The following is a 20,631-nucleotide window of genomic DNA, read 5'->3' as shown; positions in this document are numbered from 1 at the left end:
GTGGGAGAATCACAATGCAGATCCTTGTACTACTGATTCCATCTCTCCCACTTTCCTAAGTTCTTGGTGGCAAGGTCATTTAGGTTAGACACACAGCTCACTGTAGCTTTCTGCACAATGAATTAAAGTGAGATTACACATCCCAAATCATGTTCTCTTACCGTTTAACTGACTGATTTAAGGAATTTCTGGAGCAGCGAACTTGCTTCCTCAAATATTTACTGTGTGTGGCACAGAGAACAGAGGAAAGATTTAATATCAAAGGCATCGCCCAGGCAATGCTCTTTTGACAAGTTCTGCCCTGAGCTTTCCTGAGGAAGATCGGAAAGGTTCAGTGTCACTAGCACAAGCTCCTGCAATGGCTGCTGGCCAGCAGAGCAGGGCTGGCAGCTGGGAAACAAGTCTTGCCACAAGCAGCAGCTCAACCAGGGCAGCAAATCCAGAGCAGGGAAGGAGCTGATCTGAAGGCCAAACCCCCTTTTAGCTCCTCCCAAGAGGGCTGGAAGAGTTCCTCATCCCAGTGAGGTGCAGTGCTGGACCCCACAGCTCTGTGTGAGCACTGGACAAAAGTTTGCTTCCACTGGCTGGTGCGATGGTTTCTGCAGGACCTCTGGGCTCGTGTTTGTGCTGGACACAAGGAGGAGACAAGGAGCCAAGTGCACTGACACACCTTTGCCTTGAGCATAGCCCGGCCTGGACCAAAAACACTGCAAGGTTTCCCCTTTGGCCCATGTCTCGAAACATCAGGTGCACTGTTTGATGACTCAGGTTGGTTTGGTGTCTTTCCCTCAGAAAGACTGGGTTTGTCTCCCTCTGTGCCTTCCCCTCAGCAGCATTGCGGATGTTCCTGTGTGAAGCCATCTATCCCATGCAGTTTGAGACAACTTAAAACATAAGTTGCATCCTCTAAACTGTTCCAACAATCCCCTTCCAGCAAAAGGAAATGAAAACTAAAGAAAAAAGGCCAGTGACTTCTAGATATCAAACTGTCAGACCTCACTGTCCCCCCTCTGCAACAAAGGCCCAAAATGCCGGAGGACAATCCCCCCAGGACACGCGTCACAAGATGGCTCTGGGTTCTCCCTCAGGAAGAACAGGAGCTGTCACAGAGCAGTTCCAGCAGCAGATGAAAGTTCGGTGGCTCGTCTGGCATCTGGGACTTTCTCCCAATGGCAGAGCTCTGTGGAGTGCTCACGGCAGGGGAATCAGCTGGGCTGGAGCCCCTCGTGTCTTTTCTGCCCAGCGTGGCACAGCTCACACTCTCGGGCTGGGAGCGGGGCCGCTCCGCTTCTGCCAGCACAATGTCCCTGGGCTTGGACAAACAGTTTTCTGCTCAGAGATCCCTGCAGACTGTTCCACATATCTTTCATAAAGCCCATAAAAACAACTCCAAACACTGCCTACAGCAGCTTTCAGAAAGGGCTGCAGAAATCCAAGACAGCTTAAAGCGAGAGTCAGAAGGCTTTTGTCTTGTTCCTGCCTGCAGAATTCTTGATGATCTGATGAAATTTTATTCAAATGTAACATGGGATCTGAGTTTTTCTATTAAAATATTTCATGATGAGTGCAAGCCTCGAGAGCATGAGGTACAGGAGTGATGTGCGAAACCATGAGCATATCCTCCAGAGTGGCCAGTTTAGTTGTCCATTTTACTATTCTTGTATTTATTCTACACTAATAAGCAAAATCAAGCTTTGCTTGGATGTAAAACAGGCACGGCATACACTACAGTCCTCACAGGATCACCAGGGCTGGCAGTGACAAAGCATGCAATCTGCTTCATTGTGAACCACTACAGAGCTACATCACAATGTGGGTTTAAGTAGCGTGGTATTATTAAGACCTCCTTTTTTGCATGAGATACAAAAAGGAGGTCCCACATGACCTTCATGCAAGCATGCAGTAAAGAACTGATCCTGCTATCCTAACAAAGCTTTGGCTTTGGCATTTACACTCTTCCCATTCATCTTTTGACGCAGACACTCCAGGTTTTCCCCCACCCCTGCAAGGCTGGCAGTTGCTGTTTCCCATTTACTGTCCTTCCCTAGAGCCAGTACAGCGGCTGGTGAAACTAAAAGCCCTGAGATCTGGATATCATGAAGGAGAATGAAATGCTAATTAAGTGTTCACATTAGTAATACCCAGGTCTGCACTTCCCAGTGCTCTGAAGCAGCAGCTGGAGGTCCTTGCATTGTTCCTGTTTGTGGATGTTCATGTTTCAGGGCTGCAACAGCAATGGCTTTGAGGAGGGACAAGAATGCCCCTATTCAAACAGTGGCTGTGCAAGGAGATGTGAAGTTTCACTGCCCTTTTTAGAATATTTTAGAAAGATCTAAGAGAATATTGTGGCATGGAGCAGGTCCCTAATTGTGTCTCCAGAGAAAGCCCCAAAGCACACGTTCACTCTGCTGCTGATGGCAACCCCATAAGCACACGGACTTGTTTTCCCTGCAACATGCCACCCTGCCTGGGCTTTACTAGGCCAGGACTAGACTCATAGCTAAGCAAACACATGCAGCCACGTGACATAGAGTTTTCCCATCAGAAAACCTATTTAACACATTCACACACAGTTTCTTCTGTAATATCAGAAGCTGGCAACCATGAGGACTTTGCTGTCAAGAGCTTACAATATGCATTGGGCCCAGGAAGTGTTTTCCCTTAAGGCAAAGCAAATTGAAATGTGAACTTTAAAAGCTTCAAAAGACTATGAAAGGAAACTGCAAAAGAATTTCTGGATAGGGAGTATTGTCAATGATCATGCAGCCCACCAAGCAATTCTGGAGCGGAATCCCGAATTGCTTGTTCCAGCTATGCAGGAATTCATTACCCTGGCAGGCAGTGGTCCATGGGAACAAATGATCCCTCAGCTCTGGGCTGAATGGCACACAGGCTGCACTTTAGGTTTGAGGAAACCTTGTCACTCGTTATTGGCCTCACAGTTCACTCATCCTTCTGCAAACAAGTTGCAAACAACAAAGTTGGACTGCTGGCCTGGGTAAATCTACATACAGATGACTTTTCCAAAGCAGTTCATCGTTTCCCAGTGAAATACACGACCTCTTCTTACCTATGTAATTGTGATTGAAGACACCTTTGAGCCAGCTCTGTGTGAGATTGTAAAGGAGCAAAGCTTTGCCATTTGGTCACACTTCTCTTTGTTGCTTTGCTCAGGCCTTTGGTGAGCACAGAACCCATCTAGGTAGAAAACTTTTGACCATACAGGGTCTTTTGGATCCATTGTCCCCCAAACATGTCAATGTGTGGCCCTGTTGTTATGACAAGTTAAAAACAGCAGCACAAGTGACACAAAGAAAACATGGCAAAAGAGCAAGAAGAGAGGCCCAGTGAAGAAAGGATGTGGTGAGACACTGGCTCATCGAGTGAGCTGCACTCCCATAATCCCCAGGCTAGGAGATCCTGGTCTCACATTCTTCTTTTGGTTTATTTAAATTTAATTGATTTATTTAGGTTTTTTTTAAATCATCAAAATAAAATATATATAATATTTAATCAAAATTTAAATATACAATCAAACACATTTATTCAAAACTATCAGAACATAGATACATCTGTAACTATGAAGCCTAAACCTATTCCAAAATCCTAACTCCTACTGCAGATGAATCTTATTGCAGATGAATCCTATTCTTGATGAATCCTATTCTTGATAATCCTAAAGCCTAAATCCTATTCTTGAAATATTCTTTGGACAGTCGGCATCTTCTTCCTGATCTTGGAGGAAAGAGCGCTTCTGGACTGGAGGCAAGGACTTTCTTGGTAAGGGAATAGTGGAAATGTCCAGAGAAAACTTCTTGGAAAGACTGTAGCCGGTCGTATCTGTGGAGACAGGAAGTTTAACATAAAGCATCTGATGCTCTTTATTTCATGGGACAAATTCCTTGGAAGCTTCTAAACAGCTGCACAGGGAAACCTGCTCCTGCTGGTTGCAACTTGAAGCAGACCAGAGGAAAACCCTGCCCCACTTCCACAGAGCTGCCACAGGAACAGCCTGGCCTCTGGGCTGCCCTGGGACAGCAGGGAGCCCAGAGCCCTGTGCTCTCCAGCAATGGCTCAGCTGCACATGCACCCTGCTGCTGCTCTCCCTGCCCCACAGCTGAGCAGCCCTACAGCTCCACAGGGCACTGCCACCAGCTCAGCTCATTGCAGGGCACATGCAGGGCACAATGTGCACAGCCATTGTGCAATTCAAGCCAGTGTTCCCTGCCAATGTGCACAGCCTCTCTGGGCTGCCACAAGACCCTTCCTCCCAACAGAGAGCGGCCCAGCTCCCACCTCACCTCTGTGTGAGGCAGATCCATGCTTGGTCTTCACCTTGTCCTCAGTTTGCAGTTGCTTCAGGCTGATCCATGCTTAATCTTCACCTTTTCCTCTGTCTGGGTTCACTTGAGGCTGATCCATACTTCATCTTCACCTTGTCATCAGTCTGCTTGAGGCCCCCCATGTCATGATTAGGAAGGGCAATGCTGATAACAGAGTGGGGGCAGATGCACACCCTTCCTTAGTATTTTGTCATTTCTGGCACAGCTGAAAAGTCACATCCAGCGGTGTCCAGCTCAGAAATTTGTCCGCTTTCTGAAGAACATCAAACCGTTACCAGCCCAGAAGGCTGTTGAGGTTTTCCTGAACATGTGGAGGTGTGCTGTCAGCAAACTTAATGATCTGGCTGCCCAGTGCCTCGCAGAGGGCACAGGCCAGCTTGGTGACCACAGCGCAGACGTTGGCGCTTCGCACAGGCAGCGCCTTGTTCTCCAGGCAGGACCAGAGCACGGGCAGGGCGTAGCGCTTGACCGCTTCAGGGCTCCTGGCATGAGCCCATTCCACAAGCACTGCCGGGAGAGAGACACAGCTGCTTACCCACCAGCCTCCATGCAAACAGGGATCTACCTCTGCTCTTGCCTCTTGGAAGCCTCTTGGGCCAAGATCAGTGAAACAGCACACACAGCCCCACGACCCAGAAATGGGCAAAGCCGCTGATCATCCTTGAAACACAACCACCAGCCCCTCGGGACTAATATCTCCAACCAGAGCCTTGTACCTGTGGCGGACTTTGTACCTTTACTCAATTATTGCACAATTTCTTTCTGCATGAACAATGAATGAAACGTCAAATTGCCTTCTATTTCCATTAACAAGTTGTCTAAAGCCACATAGAAGATTTGGAATTGCACCCTAGAGAGACAATTGAGAGATTTCTAATAAAAGCAATGATTCCATTTTTGTAACTTTGATGCCAAGGGCCAAAAGTCTAATCTGGCTCTCCCCTTTGCTCCGTGGCACACAGCAAAGGGCAGTATTAGAACACACTTCAAAACTCCAGCCCACCAGAGATGACTGCTACTTGACAGCTGGATGAGAACCACCAGAGACTAGCTAGTGTCTTAGGTGGAATGCTTTTGTGGCTTCCAACAAAGAGCTGTTTCAAACCTCAGGGTGTCTTGGAGAATTGCCCAGACCCATTGCCCTGGCATTTGCCCCGGCACTTGAGCATCTCCACATTTTAATGACATTTCCCCTCCCAATGTTAATAGCATTTCTTCTTACAACGTGCACTGAAATAGGGGCATAGAGAGAGAAAAAGGCTACACAGGGGACTGAAATTTATCCAAAACACGAGGGTTTTCTCACATTGCCTCTGGAATCTGCTCTCTGCTCATTTTCTGAACTGAACTATACCAAACACAGACAAAAAGTGACTACCAACAGGCTCCTTGCATGGCAGATTTGGCTGAAAGATCAAAACCTGAAATGCTCAGAAGACCAGTCTTGTTTCCTGATCAGGCAAACTGTTATGTAGTAGCCATTTACTATTCTGTGGTGGAAGAAACTTCATTTCCTCTATGCTGTTAATCCACCAGCAGTCATCAACATTGAAAGAGCTCCTGAAAGTACCCAAAACCAATTTGGCTAAGCAGGAAAAGGGTTATGGTACCCATTGAAAAACTGGACTTCATTTGAGTTTAAATGCAATTAAAGACATTGGCCACTATGGAACTTGAGAAGGGCCCCAGTGAGAGCTCAGCACCTCCTGATGTGGAGGAGCTACTCTACTGTCTGTTCACTGGCATTCCCTGTAAATACTCCCTCGGAGACCTCTTGGCTTAGACGGGGAGGCCGTACCTGTGATACGCTCTGTGACATCCAGCAGAGCTTGGCCACTCAGTTGTCTCCATTGGTGGCAGAGCTCTTTCATCAGTGATACGTCATCTACAAGTGAAACACACGTTTCTGTTCACTCTTCTGAGGGCATAGGAGAGAGGACAGTGGCGAGGGAAAGGACAGGGGCAACCCATTTTATACAATAAAGTCCATTTCTGCTGATTTTTGAATCCTTTTCTTCTTTCCTTCCAGCCTACTTGTCAGTGTTTAAAACGCCAAAAGAAAAGCTCTCCTTTCACATTTGTAAATCCAAAATTGTCTGCTCTACCAGGAGCTATGTTAAAACATTTCACATCAGGGTCCTCGAGAGTTCAGTCACATGGAAGCAGTGAAAAGGTTCTGCATCCCAGAGACAAAAGGAAGAAGCCCATACTTGGGACACAGAAAAGCACTGAGTCAGGCAGTCCATGACTTCACAGAGCAGCTGAGGTGGAGAAAGTGGAAACTACCCTTGAAGACCTGCCTCTTCAACACTCCATTGTTCAGCCATATTCCCCCAGTGTGGCATTTTCAGAGCTGACATCAATCTGTATGGCAGAAAAATTTACAGCTGCCCTTGCCTCTGTAGGTATTTGCCATTTCCTTCTTGTCCCATGCAAAACAACGTGTGGAACAAGGCATCATTGACAGATGGATTTTGACCCGTGTGTTATAAAGAAATGAACTTGATGAATCCTATGGTCTCCTTTGAAAAAAGAATACAAAGAAGAAAGGTGGAAAACAGGCAGCTACTGCCTATAATGTAGAGCCTTCCAGGTGGCTGCTGTGCAGAAGCTCTGATGGGCCAGTGTCCCTTCATGCCAACAGCAAAACTGTTCATTTGGCAAGTCAGACGGGGCCCAAGCAAACTCCAAAACCCCTTTGCCTCTGAATTGCAGCAAAACTCTAGTCCAGGACTTGCTCTTCAGACCAGCAGCACAGAGCCAAGGGCTCCTGGGACTGTTGTGAAATGCTGCTGCACATTCCAGCCAGTTGGGGATGGTGCATAAGGACTGCACCTGCACAGCTTCTGGTGGGTGTCAGCTGGAGCATTCCACAGACAGCAACAGCTACCAAGGCACTCAGCGTTCTCTTGTGTCGGAGAGACAGAGACACAGGTGAGGAGAGTCCATGCCAGGGCTCAGCCTTACCTAAATGCACAACAGATTGGTCCAGAGCCGTCATAGCTGCAGCATGAACCCCAGGATCCTTTGAGTTTAGGTTCTTTGTTATGCCTTCAACCAAACGGATCATCAATGGGTTCATGGCGTCCTGCAGCAGTCCTATGATTTCTGCCAGCGCCTCCAGCGCCTTCTGCTTCACTTTCTTATGTGTGTCACAGATTCTCAGGCCAAAATAATCAAAAATCTGTGAAGAGAACAAACAACATGAAAACTTGATTAAAATGACCTTTTTTGAAGAGGCGATGTAGAAATGAGCACTCAGGAATCTAAAAGATGAAAGTGATCCTTTCTGTCAGGTCAGCCCTTGCTTGCACAATTTCACTGTTTTCCTGTGGGCCACTCACTGGAATGGTTGCACAACCTCATGCTGCTTGAAAGATTTTCATCTGTTTTTAAGATGTTTGGGTGGGGACAGAAAAATTCCTATGGTGTTTCTCTCCACCTATAAATCATTGAATCAATTCCATTTATTAATTCAAAAGACTACCTTTGCTTTACAAGTATGGAAGCAGATGTTTACAATGCCCATTTTTTTATACAGTTGCCTCAAGTGTTGAGGGCAGCTATGATTTTGCCTAAACTATGGCTGGAGGAGATCTAAGTTTTATTTTCTCTGTCTCAGAACCTGTGTCTGGAGAAGGGCAGGGCTCAGATCAACTCTTCCAGGATCCAGACCATTGCTCTGACTAACACGTGGACTTGTGAAATATAATGTGCTGTACAGCTCTCATTCCAGCAGGTTCAGTCCCTTCACAGCCACATTATCAGGCACACTTTTCTGGAAAAAGGGGAAAAGCAGCTACTGGGAGGAGAGCAGATGGATCTGTCCTTATTTGTTTTCTTCCTTTCCAAAGAGAAAAAAAGGCCCCCCAAGAAGGGTGAGCACCATCTTTACCAAGAGGAATAGGGACGAGGATGGAAATGAGTTTTACCTGTGCAAGACAAGATGGAGTTCACAGAAGTATCCTTTTAAAAACATTTTGTTTAAACCAATCCAACCTGATATTTCTCTTCCCCATGCAAACCCATTTTTTCTCTAGAGAATAATTGCCATGTCTTCAATGGCTCAATTCCCTCCACTTAACCCAACTGGGAGTAGGAGACAGCAGAGGTTACACCAGCAGAAAATTCTGCCATCATCTGATGAACAGCAGCAATAGGCACCTGCCAGACAAATACAGCTGGACTGAAATAACTTGTCCTGAAGCCTGGAGCTCAATTAATTTGTCTGGATAAGAAGGGCCAGTCTGTCCCAAACAGCCAGGATATAGTGCCAAGACACACTGAATTAACTTTACTTCTGCAGGCTTGGGAAAGGAGCTAAATGAAAGGAGCAATGAAGATATCTTACATACTTTGACAATGTTAGTGGAGATCAGCTGGGGTCTGGTTTTGGACAGGTCTAGGAGGAGTGCCACTCCTTCCATCCGTGTCTGGAACGCCTTGGCTTCCAGGAGATGGTAAAGCTTCTGGAGCAGCTCCCTTTCTTCCACAGATGCAGGTAATGTGACTTGGGCTCTTGCATGGTGTAGGTGGCGTCCATCAGTGGCTGACTTTGCCCTGGAAAACAAAGTCAAATTAGGATCTGTTTCTGATAATCCCTTCAGTTAATTGTGAGCCAAACATCTTGGGGAGCTTTCCTAATGATGTGGTTTCAAGCTAGAAAATCATGAGGCTCTGAAGTGAAGAACAACGTGGACCTCATGACAATCATTATGGGAAACAATCTGCAAGTCACATTCTCCCAGTGCTCACGCAGGAAAACCAAGGATGAGATGCATCTGATCTAGCTTCAGATGGCTTCTAAGACACACAGGCCACGTTGCTTTGTGGGGAAAGAGAGACACTGCTTCCAAGTTTAAATGCCTCCTCATACGGGACGTGTGTGTCTTACAATAAGGAAACTCATCACTCTGGAGAAGTGTCTCTACAACCAGGCATGACAATCTGCAAAAGTAGCTCAGATGCATCTGAACAGATGAACAGGGGCATAGCTAAATGATCCAGAAAATCAGTAACAGAGAGAAAAACAGAAATCAGACATCCCAGAACTACGCTCACATTTCATTTGCTTCCCTAGAAACTAGATGCACAGTGTAACAAACCCACTGGGAATAATCCTCTTGGATCAACCTGCCTCTTCCATGAGAATGGGAAGATGCTAGCTATGCTACTGAGGCATGTGGTCACTGTCTTGCCACTGCTGAGCATGACAGAGCTAAATAAATCCCCTCTGTTGTCAGAGGAAAACAGTACAAGTAGCTCTGCCACTGGCATGGCGAGACAGCAAGGACCAAATTCCTGTCTTAAATGCTGATTGCAGCACAGGGGGAAATAAACCAAACACGCTGTCCATCAAGCAAACTGTAGGAAGGACAGGAATCGCAAGACAAAAAGTCCACCTTGAGATACCTGTTGACCAAAATGGCTTAGGAATTGTCTTGGTCCTTACTACTCAAACTTGGTACTGCTGTTTGAGGGTAAGAAAACCAACAATCATCTAGACAAAACCTCATGGAAGGGAACTGCTTGTTTGAGGAATGGCATCCTGCCTCTAGACTGGGACTTCTCATTAAAACACCCATCTAAAAAGGACTCCACTTGGATGAAAAAAACCCTGGTTGAATTTACTTCTCTCAAGTGAGGCAGCAGAGACTTGGCCCTCTCTCCCAGCCTCCACAGCCCTGCCCTTGCCACTGCACTGGATCATCTGAACTGCAAGCAATGGGTGACTTTTTGTCGCCCAGTTTTTGTGGAAAGCCCTCCAGAGAAACTGTGTTCAACACAATGCAGAAATAGATATTTTTTATCCTAGAGCATTTGTAGGGAAAGGAAACAATCTTTGGCACTGGTCATCTCAATCAGAAAGATGTGTCTGAGGAAGAGGCATGTGAAGCTTGTCATGGGCTTTGTCACATCTGGCAAAAGTGCTCAGTACCGTTTGCTAGGAGGCGATGTGGCCTGGGGCTTCTGGGAGCCATCATTCCTCTTCTTCACCGGCTCCTGCACAGGTGGGAGTTCAGCCTTCTGGTTTTCCATCCCCTACAGAGACACAGAGAAACCCCATCAATCTTTAGAATAGAACTAGGAAATTCCCTCTTTAAAACACCAGTTAGAACCAGGATCACTGCTACCAAGGCCTAGGGAAACATTTCCTAACTTACAGAAATAAACAGACCAGAGATTCAGTGATGCCAGCTCTTTGTTTTTGGTAGTCCAAGGCAGGTTATGGGTGCTACCAGACTGAGCTGCTGTCTAAAATCCCAAATTTATGAGTTTTGACCATAAATGGGAATTATGCAAACTGGTAGGCAATGAGTGGTCTTAAAGGAAGCAGCAGAAAAAATTGGACTCTTTGGGGGTTGGCCCATTGTGTTGGAAGTTGATTTGGTTCAACACTTACTCTCCCTGCCCCTGCACAAAGAAAAACTCCCTTCTGTAATGTAGATAAAAAGAATAAAATCCCTCCCAATCAAAGAAATGGTTTTCCACTGGATGCTGTTGAATTTACCAAGCTTCTTCCAGCTCCACAGGGCTTGACAGCAGGGCAGTATTCCTAAAAGACAGACAATAATTGTAGTAACTAGGATTGACTTGGACATCTTTTGTATATTTGGAAATTTTCTTGGTACTACTAAGAGACTTAGAGTCTCTTTTGCAAAGACTCTGTTATGTTCAGAAGCACTATTGTCACTTAATTGCTTTACTGAGGGCTGGGTAGGGAGAGTGCTGTGGGGGCTTACACATGAATGTAAACCCATTTTCTCCTCTCTCCCTTTCCTCTTTGTGACCCATATTCAAAGTATTCAAAACCCTACTTTTCCCCTAAGAATACAGTTCCTGTGTGGTCTGCAGAAGAACAGGCTGAGGATTAACAGCTCATTTTCAGGAATAAAATGATTCAGCAAAAGAGGAATGAGATACAGACACATTGGGTATGTTTGATCTCCTATTAGCAGTGGCAATACTTGCACAAAGGAGACATTTGTCCTGCCAAGCACTTACTTTCTTCTTAATTCTCTTCAGGATATCTTCCAGGTCATGCGTGGAAAGAGATTGTTCCAAAAGCTTTTTAAATTTTTGATTACTAAGCAACATCTTCACCATCTCCTGTCCATAATGCCTAAGGAAGGAAGGAAGGAAACAAAAGAAAAGTGAACAAAGGAAGAGTGTTAACAGAAGAAGCTGATACCTTAAACTCATAGGGTGCAATGTTTGCGTGAGAAGGTGTTACCTACACTCAGCAAAGAGGGAGATTTACCTCACTTGACACTGCACAGTGCTGTCAGCTGAACACAAGAGGCAAGAGGAGAATGTGGGGCAACAGAAAAATACCATTTCTCTCTGAAACTGGGGGTGTGCTTCTGTGGGATCAAAGGAACCCAGGCAACAAGGGAAACACATCTGCTTTGTTGTCAGAGCCTATTAGCAGTGTTCTGCTGCCCTTGCACATCCATTTTCGTTTCTTTAACTGGCAGGGAAGCCAGGACAAAACACCTCATCCTTGCTTTTGATTATTCTATACTATCTGTATACACATGGGCAGCTAGTTGCTCTGGTGTTCTTGGCAGCTATTAATGGGAATTTCATCATCAAAGGAAGGGGATTTTGGTGGCTTGGGGTGATTTTGCCACTAGGAAACCACAATTTTCTTCAAGAAGAAATTTGGAGGTCACTGAGCCAGAGAAAATAGCACTCTAGAAATCTGCAGAAGAGGTTTAGAAAGACTGAATACATTGGCTAAAGACCTCTAAAATATTTCTAGGGAAGTCTTAAGTTAATGAGAAACAGATGTTTGGGATCCTTCAGTGATGAACATTAGCCTACACTTGGCTTTCTCTTGTGCACCTAAGGCTAAACAAAACTGTTGGACTGGCTAATCAGAGCTCTTGTGATCTCAGTAAAGAATCTCGCAAGTCACAGGGAGTTGGCAATGCTCCTTGCTGCCAACCTCAGGTTACCCAGTATAGTCATGTCCCCAGACAACCCAGAGCAGTGGTCACAGCACCAAGCCTGACAGAGCTCAAGAAGCGTTTGGACAATGCTCTCAGGCACGTGGAGTGACTCTTGGCCTGTCCTGCACATGGCCAGGAGCTGGACTGCATGACCCACATGGGTCCCCTCCAACTCTGCATATTCCATGATTCTGTGCCCCTTAGCCACACTGTGAGGTCACTTATTATTGCCTTGAGTTTCCACTCTTTCTGGTTTTAGCTTAAAGCCAAACACAAAACGGTTTTCCTGTTCTAGGAGGTGAAAGAAGATCATTACCTCGTGTCCTTGTGACTGTCCTGAGCAAGTGTCCCTGCCACCTGTGCCAGCCTCTCAGCCCTGGGTGTGCCTGCAAGCTTTGTGACTCCCATTTTCTCCATCAAGGACAGGAGGAGTTCGGCCGTACACTTCCGTGCCGGGACGTAGCGGCTCCTGGGAAGGAGAGAGCAAACCCTGGGACACAGGGAGAAGGAGCAGCAGCAGCACAGGCCTTGACCACAGCCTGCTCCCTGTCCTTGCTGGGGGAAGGAGCCTGGCTTCTCCCTGCAGCTGCAGACACCTGTAGAAGGTTCTGTCCTCAGATAAACACAAAGTTAGCATTGTACAGAAGGGCTATCTGCACGGAATAGGGAAGCATTCAGTCTCCCTGCACTATCGGATGCTCAATTTCTTTCCCGAAGTTTACTCGGAGAAAGATTAAAGTAATAGGTTACATATGAATTATTTAGAAATTAAGGACAATTCGTGCTGACCCATCAGAGGGCACCCACTACCCAGAGCTGCAGCAGGATGAGGCTCTTTCCACCCATTCATCCCCAAATCTGCAGACCCCTGAGAAAACACAAATGCAGAGAAAACACGCCGTGGGCCATGAAGTTGAGGAACACCCAGCAATGCAGCCTGTTTCTTTTGTAAAGCTTGGCAAGGGATACGTCTGAGTGTTTTACCCCATTCCAAAGCTGAGGAAAGGGTGGCAGTCAGTTTATCCAGCTTGTCCTATTCTAGAGACTGTCTCTTGGAAACTATCAGGCCCAGCACCAACACTTAAGGCAGCATTTGCTTCAGTTGTCACATGGCACTCAGCCAGTGAGGGTGCCTGGAAAGTCCTTCATCATCTCAGGGCTAACATGAAACATCAGTTTGAATAGAAAGCAGAGCTCTAAGGCCAGGACAGTCACACAAGTCTCCTTTTGGCAGGAGCTGCACCTGCTGTGCAGGCTATGCCACACCCAGCACATTCTCCCTGATGTGCTCCATGCCCCAGCAAGTACCCTCCTTATTTCTCAGAAAGGAGAAATGAGGTTGATCAGAGAATCATGTCACTGAGTCCACAGGAGATGCAGGATACAGGGCCCTTCCCTTCCACCATTCCCGTTCTCTCTGTCATCCCTTCCCTCACCCACACACTAGAAGGTCAAGAATACCACAGAAAGAAGAAGAACCTACTTGACTCCATTGTCCATGAGAGCAGTCATTGCTCGTGTAGGAGTCACGTTCTCTACCATCATGCCCAGGCTCTGACAGGCTGCCTTCTGAATAAACTCTGGGGAATTCTGCAACATGTGGAGAAGGACTGCAGCAATCTGATCCACCTCGGAGTCCATGTCCTTCCCCAAGATCGCAAAGAGCTCTCCCAGAGTGACAATTGCAGAGCAGGACACGTTGGACCGGAGGTTGGTCACCTGGGGAAGTCATGAGGGGAAACATAAGCATCACCTTGCAAAGAAAACCAGTTTCCTTAGACAAGACTCCCAGGAAATCACAACACGTCCCACTGTGTATAAAAGCACAGTAGGAGCAGAAGAGCCCAAGCACAGAAAGGCACTTACTCTGGCACCACTTTCTGGCCACACACCTTCTTACTGCAGGCATGAAAAATAGGCTTCACTAAAGTGTTCCACTTAACCCTTCTATAATGTCTACTGCTTTGATTTTAGGCCCTTTTATTTGAAAAACATAGAAGCAAAATAAAGAAACCATATGCTTTCAAACCATAAAGGCACAAGGCATAAAGATAAAACAGTCAGATGCTCCTGTTCAAAAAAGCAACACCTGTAGTTGAAGCACCCAGGCAGAAAACAGAAAACACAGGCTCAGGTCTACAGACTCATTTGCAGTGTTCAATTACAGCTTGGGCAGAGATTGGGAATCTGGCATATCATGTTATTAGTGTCTCTTTTCTGCCTTGCATTATAATGGTACCTCACTCACAGACAAGTGTCAGATACCCAACCTGCCAGTAAATACAGCTACATGTACACACAGATCCTACAGATGGCTGACAGACATTAGAAATAGAAGGTCTAAAACCAGAATGAAGGCAGTCCCTGAGCACACATGGAGATGAACAAGCACATATTCTACTCTACAAGCCGTGTATCAAGTATGGGGGACAATTCAGAGCAATGTTCTCACCTCACTGGTAACTGCCAAGCAAATCTCACGAAGTCGACAGAGCAGGACTTGTGAATGGGACTCAGCCAGCAGTGTGATGTTCAAGAGTCCCTTCTTCTTCCGTTCCCTGAAAGGCAAGTACAAAAAAGATTGATTTTTCTCTCTACCCAAGCACTTGGCAGCACCCTTTGAAATCACCAGGCTGGCAGCTCAGTCAAAGCATGGCAGGTGCTTTTCAAGGAGTACTTAATGAAATCGTGGAACACATTGCCACAGGATGCTGTGGCTGTCAAAAGCGTACACAAATCCAAGAGGCAAAGAGAGGGCTTTCAGAGTCTTCATTTGTGACCTTTCTGAAAATCTCTGCTATGAAGTCCCTCTGTCATCACTGCTTCCTAGAAGCTGTGAGGCCAGGCCATGCTGCTGGTTCTTGTCACCTCCCTGTACCTGTCCCTGAGACACAGTCCCATTGGGCTGTTACTGGGACATTTTCCTTCTTTGGCAGCCCCAGCAGGCAGTTCAGCACTGAGAGTCTGCACTGGCACTCTAGAGCTGAGTTTCCACTCTACAATTGAGGCCTGTGTGTCACCCACTCCACCTCACACGTTCCCCAAAAAAGCAGCAGGATGTCCCAGAAGATTAAGATTCCACCCCTGGGCAAGAACTGTTAAAACTCTGGCTTTTCCCAGAACACTCCGACCTAAAACAATGCCCACAACAGCAAAGTGTTATTGAAAAGGGGCAAACAACTCCATCTCTCAGCACTTGCTTTGTGCAGGCCCTCAGCTACAGGAAGGTGTGTGAGGCATCAGAGCTGCAGCCAGGGCTGGCAACTGATCCCATGGGCACCCCTGAGTGTCATCAGGACCCCCACACCTGCAGAAGCTCTCTGCACCTCCCAGGGCATCAAAGAGAAATGGGGAAGAGAAAGCAGAAGAGAAAGGGCAAAGCAAAGAAGACTGCACAAGGAGATGCAACGTGGCTAATTTTTCATGCTGTGAAATTTTTCATTCCCTGTGAGAATGAAGCATCCACCAGTGAGTGGATGCTAACCCAGACATCAAAAAGACAACCAATATCACCTAACATTTGGAAGGGTATCACCTCTGGGCCTCCTTCTGTCTGTGTAGAGTTTTGGGACACATTGTGAGTATTGACAAAACATCTCAAGCCTGTATGATTCCTTGAGAAGGAAAAGTTGAATTGCAAAAGTGCAAGATTCCCAGAGGATTTTATTTCTCTTTCCTTTTCTTCTGCCATGAGCCCTTCAGGAGTAATGGTAGGCAGAAGGACTTGAAGGCACAACTCAGTCCATTTCTCAAAAAGAGGAGCTGCCTGGAGCAGCTTCTGGGACTCACATGCAGGAGTCCCTGCCATTGCTGTCAGCAGTGGGAGCAGAGAGGAATCTTACTCAGTCCCACTGGGCCAGTGGCCCAAGGCACCCAAATCTCTACACTCAAAACTGCTGCCATCCAGCTTCTGCCTTCAGCCAGCAAAGCATCTCGTCCCACAGCTTTCTCTCTTCCCTCAGCATTTCCTTTGCAGCTCCATGGTGCAGCAGCCAAAGCCAGGAAACAGCATGGACCTGCTGCAGTTGGAGCAGTGCTGCAGAGCAAGGCCAAGAAAAGGCTGCTCTCCACTCTTTATCCTCTCACAGCTCCACAGAGGTTTCAGCAGTGCCCTTTGGCCCTCTGGGCTCTCGGGGCTCAGAATCACCAGCAAGACTCTCTTCTGACCGACCTTAACGCCAAGAGGGACACAGAGTGATGGGGCCTTTCTTACCAGTCGTCGCTGCCCAGCAAGGACAGTGCCTCCTGCAAGGCCTGCTGTGGGTCCGAAAAGGCTCTGTCCTTCTGCCTGTGCCCACGGAGCGGCTCCTCTCGGCGCAGGGCACCAGTGGCTGTCTGCGAGGTCACTGCAAGGACAGGGTCGGCCATGGGCGCTGCAGGCCCGGGCAAGGCACCCGCCATGGAGCGGCCTGCAGCCCATCTCCCAGCCAGGGTTCCCTGTGGCACACACTGCCACTGGGGCACAGACTTCCCTGCTCTCTGGATCCTGGGGCTCCCTGCTTTCTCTCAGCCTCCCCAGCAGGGCACAGCTCCAGGCTAAACCTGACAATTGCCCCACAGCCCCAGCTCCAAGTGCCACAGGTGCCACAGCCAGCAGCAGGTTCCTGAGGCCGCAGAGCTCCCACTCCCTGCCAGGCAGTGCCAACAGCAGGACTGGCCAGCCCAGGAGGGAACCCCTCAGGTGCCCCTCTTGTCTCAGCACTCTGATTTCCCACAGCCCTGAGGACAGGAGGTCTCGGCAAATCCCTGAGGAGAGACCTGCAGCTGCCTCGTGACAGCACCAAGCCAAGCCTGAAGAACCCAGCCCTGCTGGGCCCAGCTCAGTCCCCAGGGAGCAACAACCAGGGAACAGCCACACCTGACCCTTCACACCTGACAGTGCCTCTGTTTCCATTGACTGCAAATATTCTAGACTACCAAGCTGGAGTAACTCCAAAGTAGATTTGCTGTTCATTCTTAGAACAGACTATGGACCCAAGATCCCGGCTGTGCTGGCTGAGGCAGGAGGCAGTTTGTGCTCCTTTTGCAAGGACAAACCCCTGCAGGAAAATGCTGCCACGGAGCAGGCTTACCTGAGGAGCTGCATGGGAAGCTGCCATCTCCAGGGAGGGTGGGCGTACTGGGCTGTAAGGGCACCGTGTCCTGCTTTCTCATGACCGTTTTCTTCATGGCGCTACCAGGGTCTTTTCTCTGTACACTGGGAGCTGTGCCATTGATAGGTGGTAGGCTGAAGCCTGCAGGGACCAAAGAGGAGCTTGTAAGTGGAGAGTGCTGGACGGGGTGACGATGGAAAAGGACAGAGAAGTTGCTAGAGCTGGGTAACATTCTTTGTTGTCCCAAAGAACTTCAAGTATAACAATGGCACACTAACATGGGACAGTGATCACAGAATCCCAGAGGAGTTTGGGCTGGAAGGCACCTTTAACCAGCATCTATCCAACCCCTGTGAGCAGGGACATTGTCTAGATCAGGTTTCTCAGAGCCCTACGTAAACTGGCCCTGAACACCTTCAAGGATAGACCAACAACAGCTTCCCTTGGCAAATCCTGCCAGCTTTTCATCCCCTTCATTTAAAAAAAAAATCTCCTTAATATCTAATGTAAATCTGCCCTCTTCTAGTTTAAAAGCAAACTGCAGTGACACTTCTCCTAAGAAACAAAGAAAACCCAGTATTGCTTTGCTTTTGTTCTCCTGTTCCAGAGGCAGGCAGGGAAGTTACCAAAGTGCAGATAGCCTGGTGTGATGCCCTCGGGCTGAGTGCTGCCCCTGAGGGCCCCGCTGCCGCCCTCGGGCAGCGCTCACAGCCCTGCAGGCTGAGCCCCTCTGCCAGGATTCAGTGGGGAACGCTGCTTGCTCCTGGAGCTACAACAGAAGCACTGCCTGGGGCTTCAGCACAGCTCTACAGCGCCAGCTCCTCAGCAGGGAGCGGCAGGAGAAGGATCTCTGGTGTTTTCATCAGAAGGAATGGAATTTTGTTCCTTCCAGGTTGCAGCCTGGTTGAAAAAGATCCTTTTGGCCTCACCTTCCCTGGAGGCTGCTCTCCAGGAGAGAGTCTGAAGCCCCAGTGTACTTTGCAAGACAGAATTTTCTACTCTGAAAGACTTTACAAGTGGAGGTGGGAAGCTAATATTCTGTTACTGACTCAATGAGGCCATGGGCAAGACACTTCATGTCTCTCTGTTTTTCTTTGGGAAACAGAATTAAATCCTAATGCAAGCTTCTTACTCAGATGCAAGCAGAACAGCCCCCTCAGTCTGATTGCAACATTGTGCAAAGGGCAAGCAAGTGGTCAAAAAGGACCACTACAAGTGTAGCCACCACTTACTTGCTTCAGCTGCATCCCCAGGCTCAAATGTCTCTGGAGGAAGCTGCAAGGATTTTTCATTTTGTCTCCTCTTCATCTCTTCCATCAAAATTTCCATTTTCTTCAGCTCCAAGTTCTCTTTAGCCAACCTGCACAATTCAGCATGGGTCTAGGTGCAATGGAAACACATCACAGACTGTAAGCAGAGACACACCAACAGACACAACATCTCATCAGGAGCACAGAGTGCACAGAGTGCCATAGTCTTCCATGCAGCTCCATATCCATTCCAATAGTTTCAGAGGAATGTCTCCCATGCTCACCTTGGCAATTACACAGAGTGAGGTGGAACACACTTCACTGCCACAACCTCACACTGCTGCAACTGCAACCTATGTCAGGAAGCCCTGCTTGAAGCATGAAAGTCATAGGAGTGCTCCAAGACAGATGAAGAGCTCACATGACAGTGAGCAGGCAGTGCAGTTCCTACAGGCCATGGCAGAAGAACGAAAACCATGTGCAATACCCAGCAAGGAGGGGGAATGGCTGTTGCTTAACACTCATGGCCAGGAATTGCAGCTGTTTCTCACTTCCTGGCTTCTGAAGGACTCAGCTCTGAAGGACTTGGTCTCTGGGGCCAGCAGAACAAAAGGAAGAGTCTTGTGAAAACAAGTTGCACAGACGCTGATGTTAATGAGCAGAAAACTTGAGAATGAGAGGGCTGTGACATACAGCCACAAAGGTAACCAGGAAAAAGCAAACTCTCCCATTTTAGTTTGCAGCCTTGCTTACACTCAATATTAGAGTCTTTGCTTCTCTGCATCCAAGGATGCACTTCTCCCACATTCACTGATGTCTAGCATGATCTGCCATTCCGAACTTCTCTAAACCAGCCTTTGCACATAAAGAATGCTTCTGGTGTGACCTTAGCACCATCTCCAAACCAGTCACCTTGGCACTACTGGAAATAGCCAAGCAATTGCTCTGTAGCTGTCAAATACATTCCCAAGAGAATCCCCATCCCCCAAGGAGTGGAAGATTATGATTTTCAGTGACATTTTGGGCCAAGCACTAAACAGCCACTGGAAAGGAAGTCTGCTCATCCCTGTTCTTATCCCTTACCTTTCCAAAGCTGTCCCTCCGCTCTTTGTCACTCCTAAGACCAGGACTGCTGGGATGATCTGTCTCCTTGGCCTGACTCAGTGAGAGGCCTGGGAATGGAAGCAAAGGTTCCTGTAATCTCTGGCACCACGTGTTGGAGGCAAAAGAAGCTTTGCTTTCCTCATGAGATGTGCCCAGTATTCTGCAATCCTGTATTTGCAGGGAACAAAGTTCTCATCCAAAAGTTCCACTTTTGCTCTCCTTCCTCGTTCCAGGGGTTTATTCTCTGCTTTCTTTTCAGCAGAGACATCCAAACCCAAATAAACATGACCTAGCTCAAAATAATTTTGATCTTGGCTGATATTGACAATTCAAAATGTCCTTAATAGAAATAGCTGATGGCCGGTCATTCTGAAACACTCCCCAAGAGAGCTGGTAGAACTAGGAGAACTAATTCTTCACATGGTTTCACAGAGGATAAAATCATGTAGCAGTCAAGCACTATGAGAGGTATACCTGTCTTAAAACTGGATTCTATCACCCTGCAGAATGATTGGGTCAGTAACAAAAGAAAGACCGGAAAGGATGAATGACAGAAGTGATTTATAGTCCAGAATTAATCCAGAAAAAATGTCATTTACTTACTGAGGACTACCACTCCCTAGCTGCAGTAAGCATTGCAGTTGCATATACAAAATTAAGGAGTCATTCCAAAGGTGCCATACTCAGGATGTGGCAGAACAAACCCTGAGCAAAGGGACCAGGGGATCTGATCCCTTTTTCTGCATCAGCAGAATTAGTTCTCCAAGTCTCATCTCTCCTATCATTACACAACCAGAGATGCCAAAGGAACTACAACAGTGTCATTGAGGCTTACACCTTGAAAGCAGTGGATGACCCAGATGCACCAGAGACTGCATTTTGTCTG

General features: G+C 47.4%; 2 protein-coding genes across 2 annotated transcripts in view; both read right to left on the bottom strand.

The window, feature by feature from the left end:
* LOC135289658 (TOG array regulator of axonemal microtubules protein 2-like) overlaps nt 1-20,631 on the bottom strand; it is a 311,721-nt gene that overhangs the window by 275,417 nt on the left and 15,673 nt on the right. The gene's annotated exons all lie outside the window — the stretch shown is intronic.
* Nucleotides 3,432-7,069, bottom strand: LOC135289661 (TOG array regulator of axonemal microtubules protein 2-like). Its single transcript, XM_064403448.1, has 3 exons — nt 6,142-7,069; nt 4,302-4,850; nt 3,432-3,840 (listed from the first exon to the last, which is right to left on the bottom strand). Exons 1-2 carry the CDS (start codon nt 6,212-6,214, stop codon nt 4,615-4,617), a joined length of 309 nt encoding a protein of 102 aa, XP_064259518.1. The 5' UTR covers nt 6,215-7,069; the 3' UTR covers nt 3,432-3,840; nt 4,302-4,614.

This window comes from Passer domesticus, chromosome Z (assembly GCF_036417665.1).
Source record: "Passer domesticus isolate bPasDom1 chromosome Z, bPasDom1.hap1, whole genome shotgun sequence".
In the NCBI taxonomy this organism is placed as follows: Eukaryota; Metazoa; Chordata; class Aves; order Passeriformes; family Passeridae; genus Passer; species Passer domesticus.
This window is presented reverse-complemented; position numbering and strand designations above follow the sequence as displayed.

What these genes read in the sequence shown, in the direction of transcription:
- LOC135289661 (XM_064403448.1), bottom strand. Translation starts at nt 6,214, where the DNA reads ATGAAAGAGCTCTGCCACCAATGGAGACAACTGAGTGGCCAAGCTCTG. An exon ending in TGTCACAGAGCGTATCACAG is followed by an intron (nt 4,851 to 6,141) that starts GTACGGCCTCCC and finishes CTCTCCCGGCAG; the next exon opens with TGCTTGTGGAATGGGCTCAT.